We start from the raw sequence: 27,764 nt of genomic DNA, 5'->3' as shown, positions 1-27,764 counted from the left end.
AATTAGAGTTGTTTAGTTAGCTTCAAGGTCTTCTCTTTGATGATTCACAGTCTTACAAAGGAACGCACATAGCTAACTCATTGCTAGTAAATAACTAAAGAAATTACTTTTTTAAATCATTTTTCCAAAAGCTGGATTTGGCTTGAATATCTTTTACAACTTTCCTTTTGGCAATCACATTGGTAGACATGACACGTGATCAAAGAATCATAAATAAAATTATAATTATAACATTCAAAATTTATTTGTGAAAAATAAAACTGTTTCTAAAATATAAATAATTTTGTGCCCCTCCCAATTTGCAGGTTTGAGGGTAATTTTGGCCCTCCTCTCCCATCTGTGGGACATGTTTGAGGGGGATTTTAGCCCTCCTCCCCCATCTGTGGGACATGTTTGAGGGGGATTTTGGCCCTCCTCCCCCATCTGTGGGACATGTTTGAGCAGCTGCTATGACACTGCTTATAGCACAACAATTAAAACGTCTTTTCTGAGTACTGAGTGAAATTCACCTTGAAAGTTTGAAAATTATAACATGCATAACTTATGGCAAACGACCAAACATTTAAGGAAGTGACTGACAGGCAAACAACACTATTGCATAATATGCCCTACCATAAAAATATCCACTCAGCAGTGTGGGTTATGATGATACATAATTTCACATCTTAATTGAAAATCATCACACACTAATAACTGATATAAAATGAATAGCTTTAACTGATGGTTAATATTTTTAATCCATTAGTCATTATTTAGGCAATTAACTTATTCCTTCATCACATAATATATATTTTCACTTCAACATAAATATGAAACACAACCTCTTTCAAATTATTTGCATTTTCTATCATTGTATAGTAAATGTCTGATCATACAGTAATTCATAATATACCATTAATAAGGATTTACATAGTAGAGTAAGTATAATATTACAAAAACAAAAAAGTACCATAAATGTTATACAATCTGCTCACCATGTGATAAACAGTATTATTACTGTTACATAAAAACCTCTTTCACTGAATTAAATGACACAGTACTCAATTAACTTGAGTATAACATTACATTTGCTATGCCACATAGCCTAGCAGTACTAAAAATTACATTCTGCCCGATCACTGTCTTCTTTGTTTTTAATGCAAGACATCCACAAAATCTGATCAAAGTAATAGACACAAAATTCAAGTGACTTTGGAGAAGCAATTTTTGTTATTTCTGTCTGTTACATGAACTTTTGACCCATTGACCCTAAAATCAATCATGTCTTTCAGGTCTCAAATGCAAGCCATCCATAACAATTGGTCATTATTTTGGAAATGGTCATTGGTCATTGGAAATTGGCCATTTTCTGTTGAAACCACTTCCTTACTGCAGTGCCTTTTATCTTGATCTTTGTCCCAAATTTAACATGTGTCATCCTTGTCTCAAATGTCCCTTGTTCCAAAATCAATGTGTCATCCTTGTCTCAAATGTCTAAAATGTCCCTTGTTCCAAAGTCAATGTGTCATCCTTGTCTCAAATGTCTAAACGGTCCTTTGTTCCAAAGTCAATGTGTCATCCTTGTCTCAAATGTCTAAAATGTCCCTTGTTCCAAAGTCAATGTGTCATCCTTGTCTCAAATGTCTAAAAATGTCCCTTGTTCCAAAGTCAATGTGTCATTCTTGTCTCAAATGTCTAAAATGTCCCTTGTTCCAAAGTCAATGTGTCATCCTTGTCTCAAATGTCTAAACTGTCCCTTGTCCCAAAGTCAATATGTCATCCTTGTCTCAAATATCAAAAATGTCCCTTGTTCCAAAGTCAATGTGTCATCCTTGTCTCAAATGTCTAAACTGTCCCTTGTTCCAAAGTCAATGTGTCATCCTTGTCTCAGATGTCTAAATTGTCCCTTGTCCCAAAGTCAATGTGTCATCCTTGTCTCAAATGTCTAAAATGTCCCTTGTCCCAAAGTCAATGTATTATCCTTGTCTCAACTGTTTTAATTATTTTAGTCCCTGTGACATTGGCATGTGATCTTAAGCTAAAAATCTAAAGATTTCTTCCTTGCCCCAAACACAAGCTGCTTACAAACTATGGTTTTAACACACTGCGGAAAAGTCAAGTTATTATACAGGAATGGAACAGGGTAAAAATATATGGACATCAAAACAAGGCATACCATGCCTGATGGTAGGCATATAAAAAAAACCCACTAAATCTTATAAATACATGTAAATGTACATATCTAAAGTATTTCCATTAAACGGATGCCACCAAATTTAACATGGATATGTAGCTGTATGGCTAAGAAATATTTGAGTAATACACAGCTACACATATCTCAGTAGCATGTATATATATGTATATATTATTCAATGCATTCACTGATGCTATGATTCTACTTTTGTTCCTCTACAACTAGATTTCTGTTTGTAAAACTTGTACACCCCAAAAATTGACCAAACTGTCCCAGTTCAAAATGTTTAGAAATATAGAAAGGCCAATGTGGGTCTGATATTGTCCACCGGGCTCATTTATTTTAACTGCTGAACATTTCATTAGTCACTCTTATGTCGCAGTGTATGAATACATGCAATGGAAACTATTTTCCAAACTTAACAACATGTGATTCACCGATTTTACCGTATCCGGATAAAAAATTATTTTTAAAGATGAAGGCAATGTAATATGCACAACTTATTCCCAAAAATTAAAGTTGATGACAATAAACCCAACAGTTAAAAAAATACGTCTTGAGGAGTGGAAAGAAATCCAGTCAATCAGATGCAAGATTACCTCATTAATATGCATTGATCTCACTCAGAATCCAAGATCCTGATGAAAGAATTACACATACCAAGTTTAATCAAAATCAGATATCAAATATGGTTTCAAGAGAGGTAGAAAGCTAAGAAAATCAGATGCAAAAGAAAATCAGATGCAAGATTATATCATTATGCACAGAGATCTCTCATTATCAAAATCATCCAAAATCTTGATGACATAAGTCAACATTTCAATTGTTATCAAATATGGATCAAGAAAATGGATTCCAAGAGTGGTAACAAGCTCAGACAATCACACACAAAATTACTTCATTAATATGTGTGGATCTTGCTCATCAATGAACTTGTCTGAGATAACACAGCTGGCTCAGTCAGTGCTGGAAGATCAGGGTCGATGCTGTTTGTTCCAATACAAATTTTGAACAAAACAGCAAAGACCCTGATCTGCTATTCAATCAGTGGTGGCAGATATGGATCTATGCTGCTTGTTCTAAAGCAAAACGTGCATCTCCTGATCAGCTGACACATTTAGTGGTGGCAGGTCTGTGTCTATACTGTGTCTCAGCTCAGATTTTGAAGCAAACAGAACAGACTCTGATCTGCTGGCACATTCAGTGATGGAAGATCTGGGTCTATGCTGTATGCAGCAGGTACATGTTATACAAAAGTAAATATGGTAGCCATGAAAGATCAAATGACAGACAATCTGACTGATAATCAAAGTGTTGTAGGTTCAATACCCATCCAGGCCAGTCTGTGTGTTCCATTTGAAAATGACTCATTTCCTTAATCTCAAATAACGCATTAAATTTGCCAAAGGTACCAAAAATATCACCCCTACAAATAAAAACAAATCAGAAAAGGTAAATGTAAACTTCAAATGTACAGCAATGTCAGATTGTTGATTCTCATTAAATTACTATAGAATCTGTCCTTTTCACTTTTCCTCAAATTATTTTGTTGTCGTGATAAAGAAATTTTCCTATGGATCTTAGCTATTAATGGAGTCATCAACAGCAGCTGTCATTGTCTCAATGTCTTTTTCAGTACCTTCCTTTCTTCTTCACTCACACCCACAAAAAAAAAGCAAAGATATTTTTTTATATTACTGCTTACTTAAAAACAGCATATGGATATTTTAAACTATTTCATATTAGATATATTATTATTTCTGTCAGCTTAGCTGTATTCTATAATTTTTGATTTATCATGTTCATTGCAATTGTTGTCTGTCCTATTTCCACTCAATCCTAAAACAGAACCAGACGGAATTAAGACTATATACAGTTTCTGTGTTAAAACTTGAATCTCTGTGTTCACAGCCATACCTTTCTCGCCATAAACGATTTCATGCTGATAGCTTCTTGTTTTGCCTGTATTTAAGCGCCATTACAAGAGCTTTGTTTTTTTTCCATCTGTATGTGACCATAGAGCACTCTCTCCCATTGCATGCAAATCAATATCCTTCTGGCATAATTTGCATTTTGTTAAGCTCTCAGAGAAAGATCTCATAATCCAAACTTTATATTTTTCTTCATCTTGCCAATAAAGTTGGAATCGGCAGCCACTCATGTCGAAGTGAATGATTCAAATTTAAAACACTGCTACATCCGGGCTTAGTACAGTCGAAAGTTCAAAATGTATGACTGCACAGTAGCCAGTTGTGGAAAAATTTCCATTCTGGAAATAACTTGGCAAAAGATTGATTTTTGTTGTTTTTTCCCCTTTTCTTTTCATTTAATTCTTTAAAACGAAAACTATTTTTTTCTTTCCTTTTGGTTTCAAGATAATGAAGGCTTTTCAAGATACCCAGACAATAGTTTGACTTTTCAAGGTGTTTTCAAGGTCTTGAATGAACAATTCAATTTTCAAGACTTTTAAAGGTTTTCAAGGTCCCCTATGGACCCTGAATATGGTCCATTTCAAACCGTAATTGTAACTGAATACCAGTCATTACAAAAACTCCCTTTAATGTCTATTTGACGAGGAATGAATAAACTAAAAAGTGATAAACATTTTATATTTAGTACTATTATTATCTTTATTCTAAATCTGTACAGATGCACATAAAAATATCCCACGCTATTACATACTGGATGCATATATTTTCAAACTGATTAGTGTCTGTCAGTTGCCTGATTGTGTTGCGAAATTAGAATTACATTGGACATTGTTTGTTTCAGTAATATGCCATTTTGCCATCTTAATTAGCTACAGCTGGTGTCAGCAAGGCTGACAAGTTTTTCATGCCTTTCTGCTGAAGTTCTCAGAGATTACTGCATTGGTGACAAGTGAAATACAAATAATAGAAACATTTTTGTTTATGTTATCTACATGTTATAGTAAACTTAGACCACTATCATATTACTATATTAAACAATGTTTCATGTACATACAGATGAATACTACCAAATGAAAGTTAATGTTATCTGTATCAATATCAGAACATTTGTCACATTTATTATACAAACAGCCAAATTTACTACACAAAAATCAATCAAAAACCATTTCAATATTGTTAAGGTTAATTTTGCACACACAGTGTCAATATCATGGATTTCTTCTAGGTCCATACTTTCATTACAGAAGTCGGCCTAAACTTCAGTGAATGGAGCCACACAATCATGTCATAAATGTGATTTTACAATAAATGGCAATATTATGCAGATCAGGGTTTTTCTCCACCCTAAAATCAACTAGAATTCTGAACAAGCGAAGGCTGCATAATATTTGATCAGTCTTTTCTCCCCAAACTGATAGGGATGAAGAAGAATTTTTTAAACTAATAAATTTTCTTAATTTATGCCAGGAGATTGAACATTAGGTTCAGTTTGTGTGGTATGAACTATAATAAATAACAGGAAAACAACCTGAAGATGTGAAAATTTCAATAACAATTCAGCACTTTAAAAAAATTATGAACGACAAAAATGAAAAAGGTACAAAAAAGTATACAAAAGGTGGCTCATCTAGAAAGTTAGAAGTCATTCAAACAAAATATTTCTGTATAAAATGCGACTATACAAGCCAGATGCCTTCCTGAAGTAAGCAGATTAATATTTATTTAGACAATCTTTATATTTATTTCTTGTGTAAATAGTGAACAAAAGATCTGTATATGTCTAACACGATTTTTTAAAATCAAAAACACATTTAGTACTCACCAGTTAGACTGATTACACATGTAAGAGGACTAAAATAGCATATGATTATTTTTACTTTACAGCAGTCTACTTTTGTTAAATCAATGCTGATTGTGCAGCTTGAAAAGATATAATCATTACATTATGATGTCATCAACATGATGTAATCATTACATTATGTCATCAACAAGATGTAATCATTACATTATGATGCCATCAATATAATGTAATCATTACATTATGATGTTATCAATATGATGTAATCATTACATTATGTTATCAATATGATGTAATCATTACATTATGTCATCAACATGATGTAATCATTACATTATGTCATCAATATGGTGTAATCATTACAATATGTCATCAATATGATGTAATCATTACATTATGTCATTAATATGGTGTAATCATTACATTATGTCATCAATATGATGTAATCATTACATTATGTCATCAACAAGATGTAATCATTACATTATGATGCCATTAATATGATGTAATCATTACATTATGTTATCAATATGATGTAATCATTACATTATGATGTCATCAATATGGTGTAATCATTACATTATGTCATCAACATGATGTAATCATTACATTATGTCATCAACAAGATGTAATCATTACATTATGATGCCATCAATATGATGTAATCATTACATTATGATGTCATCAATATGATGTAATCATTACATTATGTCATCAACAAGATATAATCATTACATTATGATGCCATTAATATGATGTAATCATTACATTAAGATGTTATCAATATGATGTAATCATTACATTATGTCATCAATATGGTGTAATCATTACATTATGATGTCATCATGATGCAATCATTACATTATGTCATCAAGAAGATGTAATCATTACATTATGTCATCAACAAGATGTAATCATTACATTATTATGTCATCAATATGGTGTAATCATTACATTATGTCATCAGTATGGTGTAATCATTACATTATGATGTCATCGTGATGCAATTATTACATTATGTCATCATAGATGTAATCATAACATTATGATGTCATCAACATCATGTAATTATTACATTATGATGCCATCAATATGATGTAATCATTATGTTATGTCATAATAAGGTGTAATCATAACATTATGTCATTAATATGATGTAATCATTACATTATGATGTCATCAAAAAGATCTAATCATAGCATTATGTCACTGACATGATGCAATTATTACATTATGATGTCATCAATATGTAATTGTTACATTATGTCAGCATAAGATGTAATCATAATGTTATGATGTCATCAGCATGATGTAATTATTACATTATGTCATCAATATGATGTAATCATTACATTATGATGCCATCAAAATATCATCATTACATTATGTCATCAATGACATCACATTTTACCTCTGTGATGCAGCACAATTACCATGACAGACCTTGACATAAAGCAATGTGGTTGTGACTACTGTCTCACATCACTGAAAATAAAACTTCTTATAAAATATAAATGCAATAACAACTGTGTGAAAGAAAATGATAAAATCCATGAAAACTAAACCTTTCAAAATAGTCATAAATGTATGACCTGCCATAAATCAGTGATGCTGACTTTTTCTCAAGCCAAACATAATCTCAATAAATGTGTCATAATGAAAACAATTAACTCACCAACATACAATTTTTATGTGTGTGTTTGACCTAATTGATTCAAATACTTCACAAACACTTGTATAATAAATGTAAAATAACTCAATGTTTCAAATAATAAATTATTGACTACATGATGGGCTTGGAAGACTACTGCTAAAATGCTAGCATTGTGCCTAAATATGTTGCAATAGCACCAATCTCCAAACCTAATTATGTTGCCCTAGATTCAATCTTGATACCTAATTATCTTGACCTATGACAAATTTCCAAACCTAATTATTTGAGATGCAACAATATACCACTGTGTGGTTTGCTGCTCTAACAATACATAATGCAATATGGTTTTCTGTACCATGATGTTTTCAAAGTCTATGTTTGTGTGTGATTTGCATTTTAACATAGCTTTAACAATGTTTCAATCATATCGCTATGATGTCTGCAGTGTAACAGTTTTAAGTGATGTGTTGCACTGAGGCATCATGCCACAGACATGTAGCATGATGTCCTGCCCTGTCACATTATCCTGACACCAGGCTGACCAGTCCTAACACTAACCTCTTAATGATGAGTACCAAGCGAGACAGCTGTTAGTATCATTTTTGTAAGTCTTTGGTATGACTCCGCTGGGGATCGAACCCGTGACCTCCTGCACCCGAAGCGGATGCTCTAACCGCTAGGCCACTGGAGCGGTTTTTCAAAGTCTTAATTACATTCAACAAATCACTAAGCTGTACAAATTTTCCAATTTAATTCAAGAACCATTTTTCTTTTCATCCTAGATGCATGCAAGAGAATGTAAAATGAGATGCACGGTACCATTAATTCAGGCATGTTTAATTATGGGGTTGCAAGTGAAGACCAGGGGATATTTTCCAGTTATAAATAATAATTTATACTCTTCACTTGGCCTCAGATATTTATGTCCTGTTTGTAATGACATTAAATGAACAGTACTCAAGAGTCTATGTAAATATATAAATTCCTTTAAAATAATTTACTTTTGTACCCATTGCCCGGAATGTACACACCACAAAGCATGCAACATCTGCTGTTATGACTGATATTTTAGTAGTTTCAAAGAATAAAAAGAGAGCAAAACATTGAACTCATTAACCCCTGGCACCATGTTTATATGTCAGGAGGTAGTACCCTACTTCTGAGCTCTGTAGCATCAAGGTCATTTAAGATACACCAAAGTGGGTAGTATTACAGAAAAGTAGACAGATGTAGCTCTACGATAATACCAAATAATCTGGACTTTCTACACTCATTACAAAATGCTGAGGGAAAAATGTATTTTTCAGACCTGATTTTTTTTACACCAAATATTTGCCAATTTTCAGAATAGGATTTTGTGTCCAGATTTTAGACTTTTTGGCCCAAGATCTAACAAGACCGGTCTGAACTGCACACAGACAGGTGAACCTTCACAAAAAGTAAAATAAAAGTTGGGGATTTTGGAGTAAAAAGTGGCCAGGACATGAAAATGATGGGTCCAATAAGCCACACCAAAAAATCCAATTTTCACCCTTCTGTACATGCATGAGCCAAATAGCCAATGAAAAATGATGTTTCTAACACAACTAGGCATCAGGCTAAATGAAGACCTCCTGGAAGCAGATGAAATTGGATGCATTCAGAAGTACCCTCCCAAATGCATTTGCCACTTCTATTTCATGCAAAAATGAAAAAAAAAGCTCCAGGGCTTAATAAGTTAAACAAACAGTGGCCATGTTTGATGTTTTCCGTGTGAAATAATGGTTGGTCAGATCAATATGCTTACATCAAGTTAACTTATTTTTCTTGTCTCCAAATATCAATGTTGTCTCATTGTTCAAGTTAGCTGACAGGCATGTAGACCGGAATTTTAAATTTTCATAAATTTATTTTTTTCAAAAAATGATTTTTAAAATTTCAATAATTTTTATTAAAAAAATGCAGTGCCATTTGAAGTCTTACAAGATAACATCAATTAGAGATGTTGTATTTTCAATTAGTAAATATTATAGTGATTATTTTATTGTTTTCATGAAGTGGTACCGAGCTGCTACAATGGTTTGATATATCACAATAAATCGCAATATGGTTTCGGGTGTATCATTGCACCCCTACTAACTATGTTGCCCTAGATTCAATTTCCATTCCTGATTATGTTGCCCAAGATTCAATCACCATACCTAAATATCTGGCCCTATGATCATCTCTAATTACAGCACATGCAAGAGCAACTAGTTATCCTCACAAGTATTGTGGTCTACTCTCAATTCTTAATATTTCTTCAACCTTACATGTGACCACATAACAAAGAAATAACACCCACTGAACCATCAAGTTTAAAAAACCAGACATCCAATCTATTTAAAGCAAAACTTAAATACTTCTTTCGAATAATAATTTTGGTCAAATGCACAAACATAAGCATTGTCTCTAACCTGTCACAGGGTTCAAATCGGGCAATCTTTGTAACCTGTCACAGGGTTCAAATTAGCAAACGTAAACACTCTCTGTAACCTGTCATAGGGTTCTATATACACAATAGTGAATATCAAGTTTGCTACCTGTTTAATGGTTTTGCAACTTTGTGACAAATCTAATAGAAAAGTTTTGCTACCATGAATTTTGAAAAGAAAGAACCCCAGTACTGTGCTCCATAGTAGGCCATTTGGTTAATTGATTTAAAAAAAATGTATCAAACTTCTGCTGCCTGCCATTCCATGTTAATTCTAACCCAGTGTCACAAATGATTCCATCCTTGCTGCTATTATGAACTGCACTACAGTGAAACCTGTCTTGCAAGACCACCCCACCTTCATGGTCCTTCATGACAGGTGCTTTCTCACTTGAAGTCATACAGTTATATAAAAGAGTGCAAGAAAAATATGAACATTCAAAACAGGTTGTATAGCACTTACTTTAATCTCCCAGTAAAAAATGTTTTACTCCTAAACTATACACAGTAAACTGATGTGCAGACAGATCAGGTGACACTGATTTGTCTGGAATTAAAGTAAAACAACTGTGCAGACACACTGAGATAACTGCTTTTCCTAATAACTGCAAACTTTAAGCACATAAGTGAAAAGTGACTGAAATCAAACAATATTTTTTCTAATCTTCAGATAATTACATCAGCATACATACATACATACATATATATATATATATATATATATATATATATATATATATATATATATATATATATACACACACACACACACATACACATATATATACCCGCACACACACATAAATATATTCATTTCTGGACATAACACGGTACCAATATGAAACATGTGACCACAATTCAACCATTGTATTTTAATTGTTCTATCAAATGTATGACAAAATGGGTTTAAAAAAGAAAAAAAAGAACATGAAACTTAGTACTATAATCTTTTTTCCTTTTTTAGAACATTATTTGAAATAAATTAATGCACACATACCTTGAAGATAAAAAATATATTTAATTTACAGAGACTAAAATCACCACAAAACATTCAAAGACATTTTTTTCTGAAAAACTAAATATGCCGATGATAACCACAAACACAAATTCTGGAACAGTGTGTAAAAAAAACCTGGAATTTTCATTAAATTGTCACACATTTTTTTTCTTCACCATATCAGCCTTCCTAAAAAACGTTTAGTGTTATATTATTTATGTTTAATTGATCTCTATTTCTTTAGGATACTGCCTTCATTAGCATTAAAATTAAGTCTTTTTCTTATTTCAGATTAATTATGAATGAGTATTCATGCAATATGGTTAGGAAGATGTGAATATCTTATTGAGTTAAATGTTGCATGAATCAAGACCAGAAAAGTATAGTGCAGAAAAGAGGCAATGCATATCTTGGATGTTATTTTGAATAAACTACTGAACAGGAGGCCCAATTGAGTCTGATATCGCTTACCTGCTTACAAAACTTAACAGCTGACTATTTCACTAAGTAAGCATATGTAACAGTGTACAAGCACATGCTATGTAAACTATCTCCAAAACTCCTGATTTAAACTTTTACTAAATTCTGATTAAAAAACATATATAAACATAAAAACAATTAATATTCACAGTTTCTTGCACAAAATCAAAGTCATCAAAGATACTGATGATAATAAACTCCAAAGAAGCAAAACAATATGGCTTCAACAACAGAAAGGAGCCCAATCAAACTGATGCAAGATCATCCCATTAATATTACTGAAAAGCTCACAAATATGGCTTCCATGATGGCAATGAAATCAGCCAGTCAATATGTGTGGATCTTGCTAATAACCAAAATCCTGATGATATAAACCAATATTTCATGTTTAATCAACAGCAATTCAGAATGATGGCTTACAGAGTGGCAACAAGCCCCATCAATCAGATTATATCTATATTATGTGTGCATCTGATTCATCATGGACCATGTATGAGATCTTGATAATATATAATATATTCCAAGTTTGATCAAAATTGGAACAGAAATCTGGACTCCAGAATAGTATCAAAGTTAACAAATCAAACGCAAGATTAATTCATTTACATGGATGGCTGTTGCTCATTATAAAACCACTGAATTTCTTCTTGATATAAGCTCTTATTTAAAAACCGGATCAGTAGTATGGGTTCCATAACATGCTCAGTCAATCAGATCCAAGATCATCTCGATATAATCCCTCCTTATTAAGCTCAACCGAGATTTGATGAGATAAGAATATATTCCAAGTTTGATCAAAACAGATCAGAATTACTGACTCCAGTTTGGTATCAAGCTCAGTCAAGATTATCTCAATAATATTCATGAATCTCATTCATGACCAAATCCATCCAACATCTTGATTTAAATCCATATAACAATTCTGATTAAAATTGGATCAGAAATGTGGGAAAAAGTTCAGCCAATTAGATGCAGGATCATCTCATTAGTATGCATGGATCTCCCTCATGGACAAACTCATTTGAAACTTAATGATATAAGCATATATTCCATGTTCAAATTAAAGTAGAACAAAAACGGGTATGGCACTTAGAATGGTAACAAGGTTAAACAATCAGATGCATGATCAACTCAATAATATACATGGATGTTGCTCATTAATATACATCATCAATCATTAATATGCATGGTTCTTGCTCATTAATATGCATAATAAACTCATTTAATATGAACGATTAACTCATTTAATATGCATGATCATAATACATGGATCTTGCTCATTAATTTGCATGTTCAACTCATTACTATGCATGATCTCATCAATATGCAAGATCAACTCAGTAATATGCATGGCTCTTGCTCATCAATATGCATGATCAACTCATTTAATATGCATGATCAACACATTTATATGCATGATCAACTCATTAATATGCATGAATCTTGCTTATTATCGAACTCATCCATGATTTTCATGATATAAACCCATATTCCATGTCTGATTGAAACTGGATCTGAAATAAGGATTCCTGAGTAAAAAGAAGCAGTTGTTGATAGATGCACGACAGACAAAACATGATGGATGCAGGATTATACCATAATCTCAGTGGTCCTTATGGCCAGGACAGATAAAAAGGCACATATTTTTGACTCAAAAACTGAAATTTATACAGAAGAAAAATCTTTGGTAGGAATTACGATTAAAATGGGGAATTATGAAATACATGAGAATGTAAGAAATAATACTGCAAGTAGAATGATATTGGTGGAACTGTGCAGACATAAAAGCAAAAACAATCAAAATCTAAAACCTTATTTATTTTACCTTTATTTGGAAAAAATTGGGTGTTGGGACTTTTTTTTTTAAATATGATAATATTTTCGTTTTTTAGTCCAAGTTTAAATTCTGTGATCCAGACATAAAATGTGTACAGGGACAAAACAACAATCAAAGTGAACCCATGATCTGCATTGCAGGGTAAATTATCTTATTTGATAATAGCTGACTAATGTGTGTAATTTAGTAACAAATATTTGACTCTACTAACATAATGCAATTCATATAAAAATGGGGGAAAATATGCCAAACATTGATGTAGAAATTATGAAAGAAAGAGAAGTATAAAAGAGATCCCAAACAGAAAACATAGTTTTGCAAAAGCAGAGTCCAATATCTTTGCATGTAATTTTTATCTTGCAAAAAACCCACCACAGTGAGTTCAGCACCACCCAATGAGCTATTGTGCATTTTGTTTAAATATATATTGATTTTACTGAAATTTATTAAAATGTTTGAGTACAGTATTACAACTAGTAGGTAACTAACCCAAAGTAAAAAGCCATTTTGTTGAACAACACTGTCAAATTTTATGTCTGAGAATAATACCTGCTATCTTTTCATGATGGTCAGTTTGCCTCAACAGCTAAATCCAATCTGGTCAGATACTGATTTTGGTTTTCCATCTTTTATTTTTATTTTGACATATTTTGAAACATATGATAATATTATAGTATGAAGTCTGTTTTCCAGTTATGTGTCAGCTGGATTGTTCTCTGGTAAGAACTCACATAACGTCTCAAGTTATATGCTTTAAAAATCAGGGCAAAAATCAATTGTTCCAATGACTGGTCATCCTCCGATAGGTATAGCTATTTTAATATTTTATTGTATCCATAATCATAACAATTTTCATAGAAATATAATTGAAATTACAATTAAGATACTAATTTAAAGGTTATGTACAGTTCTCTCATGTCATGTACTTGAATCAGGTCCTATAAGGGATTCCGTCTGCTCTCTATCGACCTCTCTGTACCTACAAAATTAGGAGTGAAGATTTTAACAGCATTATCAAAATCATTATTATGAATATTTATGATGCAAATGCAAAATATTCTGCCATTAAGTGTTGATATAACCTTTTAAAACTCATTTTATTTTCTTAATCTCAAAATCAGGGTCTGAAGAATTTCAGAATAACATGAAGGCATCCATCAAATATAAACTCTAACCCAAACTTGAATTTAAATGGTCTTGTGTCAATAATATTTTTTTCCCTTTGTTAAACATTATTATATTTATGATTTCAAACAATGTTGAACAAGTCATCATATGCTGTAGCCCACTGGTCTGTCTAACTTAACATATTGTAGCCCAGTATTCTGGTTGCCCTTAGACAACTTAAAATTCAAAGTATGGTAACCCTGATGCAGCATTTTTATGGCTCTTGGGCTCCAGGCACAAATTTTCTTGGAACATGGTAAAATTATGGTATAAGGTTATCAAAGTACAACATTCCGGGTCTCTGAGTATCCTTAAATTTTAGTGGCATAATGAAGAGAATAACCTTATGACAATGTATACCATTTTAACTGTACTGAATGTACTCGCTTATAAGTCGAGTCAAATTGAAAACAACAAATTTTCACACCTGCCATAGCATAATGTGCATGCCAATTATTCTCTATGTTGTTTGTTCTACTGATTACTCCAAACAAACTCCACAGAACCAGATGTGCAGGCACATTTTGCAATGGCAGATCTGGGTCTGTGCAGTTTTCAGTTGGATTTGTCTTATAAGTGAGTATGTATGGTATATATCAACTAATTTCATATGAAATGAACTAAATTAACTAATTAATACACATCTTTAGCAAATAAAAGCTCACAAAAAATTATTAAATCTAAATCGCACATTTAAATAAAATTTATAGTTGAGTTTTGTAGAATCTTATAAGACCGTATGTGCAACAGGAAGTAGTGACAGATGATATTTTATTTGTATTTCAAATATTCCCATTTTTTGTGAAAAAGAGGATAAACACAGTTTTACAAATCTATTTAAGGACAGTCAAAATGGCTATGCTCTCAATGATTTATGGTAAGAATTTATAACAATGCTCAAAATAAAAATCTGACAAAATTATATTCTGTGTTGGTAAAATTACCATTCCCTACTACCCTAAAATATCAACTTGTACATTTTCCAATATTACGTTACCCATTATATGGTTTGTTTTGGAAGCTGGTCCACTCACATAAAGGTTATCAAGGTTGCATTATCTAACAATGCCATTCACACATTACAGAATGCTGACATTTAAAGTACAGATAATTGTATATTTTTTACTTTACCAACATTCCTTTATTTATTTATGCAGTACTGTATATACTGGCTTTTAAGATGAGTCCAACTGCAAACTGCACAGACACAAATCTGTCACTGCATTATGCACTGGCAGATCTGGTTCTGTGCAATTTGTTAGGAGTAATCAGTATAACAAGCAAAACAGATCATATTTTCCGTGTGCATTATATGGCAGATCATATCACTGTTATTTCCAATTTGACTCAACTTATAAGCGAGTGTGTATGGCATTTATTTATGAAGACAGATATCATGGACCATAAAGATAGGTTCAAAAGAAAATATATTAAATGCTGCACTTTTAACATCTTGTTCAAATTTATATGCCCTTCAGTCATGTACAAAAAAAAAACAGAAACTAGATCAATACTTTTATCTGTAAAACAATTAACAATTGATATTTACAGATAATGATAAATAAGAGAGAGAAAAACAAAACAGATTTTACCTTGTGGAACGGATTCGTGAGCATATACAATGGATAAATTTTTTCACACCCAAGAGAACTGGATCCCAGTTTTCAAAGTGTGCCAAAACGCCAACACCAAAAAAGGAAGCAAACACTGGAATGATTCCTACATAGAAGACCCAGGAGTAGGAACTCTGAAAAGAATCGAATTCAATAAACCATGTCACTTACATCTTCCAATGTGTGTGTGTGAGACAGCTTACAAAATGATTAAGTTTGCAAGACATGTAAAAGTGACAAGCTAATATGACACAGTGTGACCCCACTATAATATGGTAGTTGGGAGCCATAGAACCCAGCCGCGTTATAGACCGAACTACGTTATAAACAACCAGGTCAGTTAGCTAAGAAAATGATTCATGTACCCAAAAAAAGTGCAGGGGGAAGGTAATAAATGCTGGCAGTAAAACATGTGCTTCATCAGCACAGTTACCATCTTAAATCAATCCATATTAAATAATACACCAACTTATGTTTATTCAAAGCATTATCAATCACAAAAAGAAAGTTTTCTCCAGTGGAATCTACTGTTAATTCTGGTTATGAAAGAAGTGCACTCTGACTTTGCCCTTTTCATTGTCAGTCTCTTACACAGATTGGGTACAACTTTTTGCCATCATAATCACTGCTCCTGTCTGTTGCAATACTAGATGGCCCAATTTTCATTGCTTCTGCAATTGTAAGCGAATTATATTCTGCTAAATACCTAACAATATTAGATGATTTTGTTCTTGCAGATGCATATTTTCTAACATTCTGGAATCAGGAAACATCCATATGAAAAAAGGACCAATGTTCTATTAAGAACTTGGTACATAACTCCTATGCATTTATAAAATTCGTGTCCACAATTTAGTTCTGTCGTAAAAAAAGAAGTTATCTTTGTACTGGGGTTAGTAAAATGAGCTAATTCAAGGTTTCTTTGTTAAAATCCTTTCCAGACAGCCGGCATGGGGCATGAAGCTGCCCTAAAATGTAACACTGTATTATGTAATTCATGTATTCATCTCTGAATCAGTTTTTCATCTTTTTCTAATCCATCTGTGAAATTATTTGAAAAATACTTTTGCTCTAACACACACACGGACTAGAACAAATCTGACTTGACTTTTAGTGCCAAATACCTACAGACTGGTTCTGTACCAGATATGAATTAGAACAAAGAATCTGCGAGCAAAGATTAAAAGTTAGAAAACCAATCCTAACTAAGCCATACATCTGCTGTAAATAGAAACCGAGGTCAAAAGCTTGAAAGTAAAACCAGCATGTTTCTTGGAAATAGGGCAGCTGCTATAAATAGAACGTAATACTGTTAGGAAAAGTGCATACAAGTCTACAGACTAGCATACTCTTATGTCGTAGTTACATAGAAGCTGTCTTTTCTAGAATATGGTCTGTGGGATTAATGGGATGTTAATAAAAATGAAGAAAAAAACAAATAATTTTTTTGGGAGCGAGATATACCAAAAACATGTAACTCGAATACATTTACACATAAGGTGAAAATTAGTGAAAAAAGCGTAATGATTACGCCAAAAGCGTAATGGTTAGGCCAAAAGCATGTATGGCATTGTCTCAAGTTCATAAATGAAGTCACCCCAGATCTTAAAAAGTTAAGTTTACGCACAAAGCTTTAATTTGTGTTCTACATAAGAATATAGCTTTCAAATGGAACACAATTTTAATTCAAACATTTTTTTTATGACAATGGGTTTCTTCAACTTTGTTTCCAATCCTCTCGATATGTCTGCCTCCAAAAATGATTAGCAGATTGTCTTTGCACATAGGATTGGGATCACATCTGGTTTTCAGGTTATGCAGCAAACAATCCAATATCCTTGTCTCTTGTCATGCCACCATTGTGGGTGAACTGCAGATAATGTATAACGAGCTGGTTGCTGGCAGAGAGAAGAAGGAACATTTCTTGGACTGTCTGCCTCCACAATTCCTCTAGCTTGCCAATGAATAGCAAAGGCAATCTGAAGGGAGGTTTAAAGAGTCAGGGCAGGATGTGCAATGCTGACCTTGTTTGCAAGCCTGAAAAATCACAACAAAGATATGGCCAGTATATTGTGAATGAGCTTTGAAATGGTGTGTAGAATATCTATATCCACCATATAAAAGCGGGCAAAGTCAGACTGATGGCAACATAGTTCTTGTCAAACACTGGGAGATCTGTGAAGAAAGCATCTAAATGTGTTTTATACCAATGAGATTGCAAAATGAAAGGCTTTGGAACTGATTGGGTCACTGATCTTGGCAGATAGACTCAATTTCCTGGATTTTTCCTGAGAACTGGGGAAGACTGAAGGAAGGGTGGACTTCCTTGTCATCAAAAACAAGTCATGCATGAGGGTGTAGAAGGGAGGGTGGCACTTGTTCTGAGTTTGGCAAACAACCCAAAACTTATTCCACTATTGCCTTAAAGCTAGGCTCAGTCAACTCTATGGTGGGATCTGAGCATGAATCATCGTCAGGTTGTCCTGGTCAGGATAAAGATTGATATCCATATAATACGTTCCTGGAGGGCATAGACACGGCATGCACATCATCTCTAAGACTATAACGATGCCATCCAAGAGGGTGAACCATGAGTAAATGGATAGTTGAATCCACTGGATGTAGTCATCAAAATGGCACAGATGGCTTGTCAAAATAAAAAATGCCAGTACAGGTGTTGAGTGTACAGACGGCAGTGTAGATGGCTGTACTGTTGAAGTAATGCTAATATTAGGTTTACAGACGGATCTTTCAATTAGGTCTCCGGTAATATTAAGATTCCATGGCTCAACTGGACGAAGCATAGGACAATATTTAACAGAAGCCATATGGTCACAGAACTATATGGATCGAGAACCAGATAACTGGATGCTACTGTCAGCGGCCAATGTGGCATCAAAACTGAGGTTTGATTATATGGTATGGATCGACAGCCATGTGGCTGGATAGTATGGTCAGCAGCTGAGACAGCATCAAAACTGAGGCGTGGCTAGACAGCATGGCTCATTCAAGTCATTTATAAACCCCATGTACCTGTACTTACAGTAAAATATTTCATGCTTGAACATGCAGAGGAACTTGCACTACCTGAGCTGCCTAGAATTGGGTGGAAATGCCCTCAAAGTGTCAAAATTCTCAACTAAAATAGAGGATGATGGAAAGACGAGGAAAAATTGGCCAGAAATAATCAACTTCATTGTTGCTTTTTGTATCAAACAATGTACCTACAACTATGGAGATCGAGCAGACTATGGAGAAATCACAGCTTCAACCATTTTCTCAGATGCAATAGCGTCCCCTACCAGGCTGGCCAAAGACTAGGTGTATGGTGAATATTTAAAACATCAGTGCTCTCAGTCCTTTGATTTTCCATGTCACTCCATGCTTCTAGCAGTTTTTCATAGAACTGTCAACCAGCATTCTCTGACCTGATGGCACACATGCTGCAAGTAGCTGATGGTATACACTTTATACATGCAAGACACAAGTGATGAGATTTCTTGCTGGTTATGAATTCTTCATTTAGCGTACTTAGTAACCATAGTTAGTTATGAAATGACAAAGTAAGAAAAGAAAAAAAAAAATGCATACAAACTTCAATACATTCTACTACAATGTAGCCATAAAGTCAGAGAACACAGAAACCAAGTCTGCATAGGTGAAAAAATTCACATAAATATGGTCAAAATTTAAAACATAATATATACCACCTGTAAAATAATCCTTACCAGATCCAAAAATAGCAAAATTCTCAATGGATGGGATGAAAAGTAGCACAAATTTCCAAAAGATTTTGGAAGACGAAAGTGAACAACGTTGTCAGTTCACAGCAAAAACTTAAACCAAGAGCCACACGTTACTGGCAAGGGAAGGTAACGTGCAAGAACCCTTTGTCTGTGTAATATATACAGAAAAGATGGAATTTCATCTATGGGAGGGCTGGATAGAAGGGCTTATATTCATAATGTAATGTTAATGTGATCAAGGAATGTATCTGAAGGAGAAATATGGCTTCCGAACTGGTAAAACTTTCAGCCAATTAGATGCAAGATCACTTCAAGTGTTGTTCTAACTCCTTATTGAAGAGTTTAATGATATTAGCATATATTCTAAGCTTGATCAAATGAATAAAAGAAATATGACCTCCAGAACGGTACCTTGCTCAGCCAATCAAATGCAAAATCACCTCATTAATATAAATATTTTATTTTATATCCAAACTCCTCCCAGATATTGATCACATAAACCTAATCTGATAAATAATCGGATCAAAAACATGATCTGCCAAGTATTACCAATCAAATGCTAACAGAGAGATGATGAACAGACACATGGCAATACCATAAGCTCATGTGGCCTAATGGCCTTATGGCCATGTGAGCTAAAAATGAAAATGACTGACATTTCTTTCTCAAATGAAAGAAATTATGAAAAGATTAAAATACTAGTTACCCATTTTTTAAATTGTAATTCATACTGGAGTCAAATTCAGCAAATTGCATTATATTTTCACAGCTTCACAGTAAACTTTGTTCAAATAAACTGAAAATAGGGTTCACTTGCATATGGCCAAGCAAAATCTTTATCTACCAAACTCAACAGTATTGTATGGTGGTGAGAGAAAAATATTTGATCAGAAATTCTGACCATGAAATTCTGGAACTTACCCCTTTTAATATAATATCAGCTATCACTGCAAGAGGTATAGTCAGGCCCACTGCCAGTGATGCTATAAGAGATGAGGTCAGAAAACAGCCCCTATGAAAACAAAACAATGTTACTTGAAACTTGCAGAGTGACAGATATTTGTTTTGTATGCCTAATCTTTTAACACTAGTAAATATTACTGACAACTTCAATTTGTGTAATGTACACTGCTAAATTATACATCAAAGTAGTCATGTAGGCACCTTTACTAATTCTTGTTGTCCTAAAATTTAATATTTAATTAGTTTTACCAAAGTTGCTTCATTCCTGATTGTTGATTATCAGCATCTTAGCTCTCATCACAAAACTTTGGACGAAAATTATCAATCGCTTTGAACTTTAAGAGTTGTAGACTAGTACTAAATTGGGTCAAGAAAAACAGACATTGGGTATAATCGTTAGAAGTGAAGGAAATAGTCTGATTTTTTTTAAATACACAGCCTTTTCATTGTGATCCCATAGCATGACATTCAATCCAATTTACATGGGATCCCGCCTCTTCATCAGCCTCATTTAAAAATGTAGACAATCTTTAATACTGATTCTGTCATATTTCTCACGGCATTTACAAAATGATCTTCCGAGGAATACTTATTGATGAGGAGTCATATAAAGTGAATCACTGCCTTTAAAAGGTATCCATAATCAAATTCTGAAAACTGACATCTGTAGTTGAAATTTCACCAAAAATGCCTACATGACCTGCATGACTTGTACATTTTAGAACAATTTCCCAACAGAGGCAAATTCTTTGTAAACTAAAGCTCTTAATTCTGTCATAAAACTATACTGAATATCATCTAAATATGCTGAAGAAATCCCAATCAACTTTTCCCCCACTTAAACTGTATAATTTTAATGGAAATTACATATACTTATTGCAATAATTCATATTATTTCTACAAACAAATCAAGAAAAACACCATGATATTATTCAGTTTAAGATAAACAGTATTTGAAATCATGACATCCTTTTTCTTAGTTGGAAATGCTGAGATTGGCAAAATCCATTTAGGTCTATAAATTTTGTGTTCATCATACAACTGAAAGTTTCATGGGTCAATGAAACCTTATGCTGAGTCAAGGATGGGCAACTCTTTCTGTAGATTCAGTCAGCACACGTCATAAGTAAACCATTTGAATATTTGTTGACATAGCTACAATAAACTGATATATAAATGTAAACTGGAAACATATGGAAGACTAACTGTGAATTTCATTTTCCAACCTATAGACAAAATTTATTCACACCATGCCCAGCAGTCATAAAAATGTTGAGCACAAAACAAAAACTTCTGACCCAAAACTCCCAAATTCATGAACATAATCTTAATCATTATTCATCTTTATCATGAGATCTGTATGTAGAGATACCTGAATAACACCATAATTTTCATGATTCAAACTTCAACTTTAAAAGATAGCGAAGATCAGTTCTGGAAATTTGTGCACAGAGTTTTGTGTCAATGGGGCTAAAATGGGCCAAGACCACCATTCAAGGCTTCACCTTGTTTTGCATTTTTTTATTGATGTTGTTGTTGTAGGGTTTAACGCCATTTTTCAGCACACGATAGGCTATACATGGCGGCCAGTATTAATGGTGGAGGAAGAACCCGGGAAATCCCCAGAAAGAACCACCGACCCTCGAGAAGCTACTGGCAAACTTTCTCACATACCCACATTCGCCGGCATTTTTTGAAATTTTATTTTGAATACAGCAGTGTAACAAAGGACATTTATTCTTTTAGTGCTGAGACAAATGCATAAGGACAAACTGCTTAACCAACTCAAGGCTCATTAGAGGACAAGATTCAAACTTATACCTTTTCAGTCAGAAGACTACCATGGTAACCAAGGCACCATGGCTTCAGCCTTCATTAGTCATCTCTTGTGACATGCAGGAAAGTAGACTATTCTGCATCTCTGAGCCCTCAGATTATGTAAGAATGTCTAAGCAAATACTGTGGAACAAAAGAAAACTGGACCATTTTGGTCTTAAATGTTTTATTCTTTTTTTAAATTTGGGTTTCTTGTGAATACCAGCCAAAATGTATGGTCCCATATGCAACCAGAGTTCTCAGATTTCATTATATTAAAGGAAACATGCATTCAAAACTAATAACTTACCAAAGCCAAAGTATTTCTGAGAGAACTGTTCCAACAATTCCATTTAATGTTAAAATTAACCACTGATACCTGTTGGGCCATTCAAATGTTTCTACTCTGGTGAAATGGAGAATGAAGAACCCAGGCCAAAACACCAAGCCACAAAATAGGCCAATAAAACCTGCAAAAATATGAAAATAATAGAAAAGAATTATATTTCTAAATATTATCCTTCATTTACACTGATTATACATTATTTCTCCTTCACAATATCCATGTTACTAATACAGTCATCAGAACAAATGAGTGGAAAAGAAGTATAGTTGATAGGAGTAGAATACAGTTAATTACTGACAGTTTGATCTAAATTATGTTTTATCATCCAATATATTATAGATATCAGCCTATTATCAAGTCTTATTAAAATTAGGTCTGAAATACCATCTCTTGGGTGGTAAGATGTTAATCCAGTTGAATGCTAGATCAACTCATTAACATGCAATGATGTTGCTCATAATAAAACTTACTGGACATCTTTATGGTGTAAGCCTGATTACCAAATTTAAGACAAATCAATTAAGAAAACCAAAAGTCAACAAGCTCAGTCAATCATAAACAAGATTCATCTCATTCTTATGCATGGATCTCATTCATAATTGAATTAATCAGAAATCGTGACGATTGTAGTCTACATGTATTTATAAAGTTAAATGAGAAATCAGATCAGAAATAGCCCTTAGACTGGTAACAAGCTCAGCCAATCGGACGCAAGGCCATATGCCAAGACTGACTTAAATCCAATATGAGATATGGTCTCTAGAGTCAGCAAACCAGATCACACACTTTCAAGCTCATCTGAGATCATGATGATATAAACTCATATTTTAAGTTTGATCATGACCATACATAAAAGCACTGAATATGTCTTGAGAAATGTCGGATAAGCATGGTTCCCATGTGTTTTTAAAGAGAAATTTCCAGGGGTTTTCCAGGATGAAATTAATTTTTCCAAGGTTCACATATGACCATTACTGAATGGAATAAAGAACATTTTAGACTGAAAAACATGAATTTTCTAAATCTAAAGATGTTTCTCTTTCAAGACTCTCCAAAACATTTAAGTCAGAAAAGATGATTGTGTACAAAACCGCAAAATATATCAAACAAAACAAGTTTGATTATATTCCTATAAATTGGCATGTATAGACATTTCAATGTACATAATACAAATTCTAACATTTTTTTGCAGACCTGCATTATGTTGCCAAGTTGTAACAACATAAGTAACATAAATTAGTTTTGTTTCCTTTCATACCTATAATTCTTAACAATTCTATAGCAATATATATATAGAAAACAACACAAATAATTAAAATCTTGTCTTGCAACGAAAAGACTTTAGCCCTAAATTTACCTGTGCCAAATAAATCCCAAACTAGATTTTTCAAACAACCTAATCTTCTTAAGACAATCTGGATAAAAATCCATCAAGGACTGAATTTTCTGTAAAAGCAACTTGTCTTCTTGTAATTTGCTAAACCAGTCCCCAAGCCAGTATTGATACAGGAGCTCGTATCGTTTTTTAATATATAATACAAGGAATGACAATTTCTCATTTCAGCTCCGAGATTCAACAATTTGGACTGCAACTTTGGCTTAAATCGAATAGCAGTGCGTTTTCTAATCCGGGATTCCTCTGAATATTCAAACCCCATTTTTTATATTTGGACATTTAGGTTGGGGTGTGGGGTCATTGTAATTGCATACCGAAAATTTGGAATTTGCAACCACTGTGCTGAAAGATATATGGTAGTCGTTTAACAGTGGCCTAGCAAATTTAAACTTATGTTATGTTGACTCATGCCAACATGAAATCAATAGGAAAGAGACTTATTTTCTCAGAAATGGCAAGTATTATAAATGTTATGTCGTTAATCTGCTGACAGAGGAAACTATGGTAAACTTGACCATTTACTCGAAATTTACATTACTAGTCATATGACTTCACAAATCTCAAACAACATCGGAAGACCAATAGTCACGTGATATCAACAAAAAACTCCTTTTTAATGGTGTTGTACAGAAATTCAAGTAGATTAAATGAAAGTCAGAAACTTTTTGTAAAAACCAGCAATCTGGCCAGTATGATTTATCAAGCAGAGAGCACATCAACAAAACTCCAGAAGTTGTTCTTGGAATATATAAATATGGAGAATTTTTTGTTCTTTCATTTTTGTATTTTTATTACAACCAGCATACGACTTTCATTTAATATTTATTTATTTTTTTTGCTACAACATTTGAAAATGTGGGTTGTTAGATTTGTGTACTCATGTGACTAGCATTGCAAACCCCGAGTACCAGGTAACATTTCATCAATGCCGTAGTTTTATTTTGTCTTTCAGCATATTAAAGAGAAAACGATTTTAATACTCACAATTTCTGAGAAAATAAGTAATTTTGATATCGATTTCATGCAAGTATCACTCGATCTAACAATGTTTAAGCTTGCTCTCCATCCAGTAAGCAGCTACGCTTTGTAATGACCATGTTGGCATCCTGTGACGCTAGACTGGTTTTCATACCTTTCATGTCAGGAAAGATACGGATATCAAGCTGACTTTGAAAATAAAAGTCTACTACATGAATGTTTATTGCAAGCACCCAAATGATCCATACTGCACCCTCCGAATATTCTGGTTAGAACTCAATAAATTTAACTCATGATCAGTTTAGTTATGACTCAATTATGTGATTGTTTCGGGCGTCAAGTGGTGGCAGAATATTCTCGGGTTTTTCCCAACTTTCATCAATATTTACGAAATTCAAGGACTTTTCACTGTTGGGAAAAAAGTATAATTTCTGCCAACTTTTTCCCCGATTTCACAGTAGCATGGGAGCCCTGGATAAGGCCTATATTTTACATATATTGATCTTTAATACTCGTCAAATTAAACTTAAAAGAAATTCTTTGATATAAACAAACCTGACAAAGGTGCTATTCAGCAATGATGGTGTGATGGTGTAGTGGGGCAAAGTTGTAGGAGTACATGTATCAATGCAGCTAACGGAAAACTGCAGGGGTCCCCCAACAGCTTACAGGCATGGAGTGAACACTGACATCAGTATAAAGTCGTACACCAAATTTGGCTGAAATCCATTTATTCCATGTAAACTTACCTTGTAGAAACCAAACTGTTGATATGTAGACCACTGAACAATTTGGATCCAATTTTTTTGACCAGGGTAATAAAGAGAAATGTGCACACTGATTAGAGATTAAACAAGAAAATATCATTCTTCTGCAAGGCATGACGTAACCCATGTCAAAATGGTGCACACAACCAATGCCTGACTATAATATATGAATAGTCAGACCATTGAAATCCATTCACCAGGTGTTTTAGTCACTACAGTTCTAAACTTGACATATATTCACTAGGTGTTTAATCACTATAGTACAAACATGACATCCATTCACCAGGTGTTTAATCACTATGATACAAACACTGACATCCATTCACTAGTTGTATTAGTCACTACAGTTCTAAGTTTGACATCCATTCACAATGTCTTTAATCAATACAATACAAACACTGACAACCATTCACCAGGTGTTTAGTCACCATAATTCAAACAATGACATTCATTCACAGGTTGTTTTAGTCACTATAATTCAAACAATGATGTCCATTCACAGGTTGTTCTAGTCACTATAGTTCAAACATTGACATCTATTCACCTGGTGTTAGTCACTATAGTTCAAACATTGTCATCTATTCACCAGGTGTATTAATCACTATAGTTCAAACATGGTAATGTCCTAACTTTGAGTATTACCAATGGTTGTCAACTGCTAGTGTGGAGATATTATGGCAGTGTCATGCATTGTTTGTTTGATATAAGATATATAGAAAAAATTTCACACTTTAACTGACCTAGATATTATTTGCTGACCAGATTACATAAGCCATGCAATTATTGAGCTTGGACACAAGATTCTATGCAGCAGTGGACAACACTGGAAAATGATTATGTTGCATGCTACAGAATAAAAAAAGTTGATTGACCATGCTAAATTTATGATGGTAAAGAGTGATGTAAGGTGCAGTTAGTTTAGGGGGCACTCACCAATTAATATGTACTTTTGAGAGAGTGACGTATGTAAAGTGAAGTTGTTTGCATTTCAAACATGCACAATGGAGAGAATGTTGGAATACCTCTATGCTACTTTAATGCAATGTGGATATTTCTTTGGATATTGTACTTTTGGAAATTGTACATGATCTAAGCAAACTGCTAACTAAAATGATTGCTCCCTTGTGCTAAAAAAGTCAGCCTGAATTAGTCTAAAGTACACTATCCATAGCAGCTATTATTAAAAATGGCCACTGAGTAAAATGATGCCAAGGGTCAATGGTAAGTTTAGAATTCTTTACTTAGGTACTACAGACAATAATCTTTCCAAATCTTATCTTCTTTAGGGAAAATAAATATCAGCAAAAATTAAAATTTTACTGCATTCTCTAACCTTCCATGCACTATATAATATGATCACATGACTGGTCACTAGATCACAGCGTGGATGGAGAATCAATAATTTTACTACGATGTCACCAATGCCATTAAACAATACAAAATTGCTGACTCATTTGAATAGGTGACTGACTTGGGTTTTATCTCTTTATGCCTTTGACACTGATAGGGAACAAAATTTATCCCAACTTCCATTTTGTTTTAGGATGAAATATTTGCTGCCAAGAACAGGTTTAAATTTGTTCCTAAGATTTTCCAATAATAATTTTGAGAAATTAAATTTACAGCATTTTAGAACGGCAAGGCAAGATGA

General features: G+C 33.4%; 1 protein-coding gene across 5 annotated transcripts in view; it reads right to left on the bottom strand.

The window, feature by feature from the left end:
* The window catches only part of LOC149776440 (solute carrier family 35 member F5-like), an 80,746-nt gene that overhangs the window by 1,252 nt on the left and 51,730 nt on the right, over window positions 1–27,764 (bottom strand). For 4 of the 5 annotated variants that reach the window (XM_089940852.1, XM_089940856.1, XM_089940855.1 and 1 more), the window contains 4 exons: window positions 22,937–23,096; window positions 20,770–20,860; window positions 16,082–16,236; window positions 719–14,301 (listed from right to left, as the gene is read on the bottom strand). In XM_089940852.1, the coding sequence (XP_089796978.1) occupies window positions 14,241–14,301; window positions 16,082–16,236; window positions 20,770–20,860; window positions 22,937–23,096 (467 nt within the window). In that variant the 3' untranslated portion in view covers window positions 719–14,240. Of the gene's footprint in view, window positions 1–718; window positions 14,302–16,081; window positions 16,237–20,769; window positions 20,861–22,936; window positions 23,097–27,764 lie in introns of those variants that run through there. The other variant, XM_089940854.1, reaches the window with a different exon arrangement.

This window comes from Sinohyriopsis cumingii, chromosome 18, assembly GCF_028554795.1.
Source record: "Sinohyriopsis cumingii isolate HCF-2022 chromosome 18, ASM2855479v2, whole genome shotgun sequence".
Lineage (NCBI taxonomy): Eukaryota > Metazoa > Mollusca > Bivalvia > Unionida > Unionidae > Sinohyriopsis > Sinohyriopsis cumingii.
Note: the sequence above shows the minus strand (reverse complement) of the source record. Positions and strands in the feature narration are given on the sequence as shown.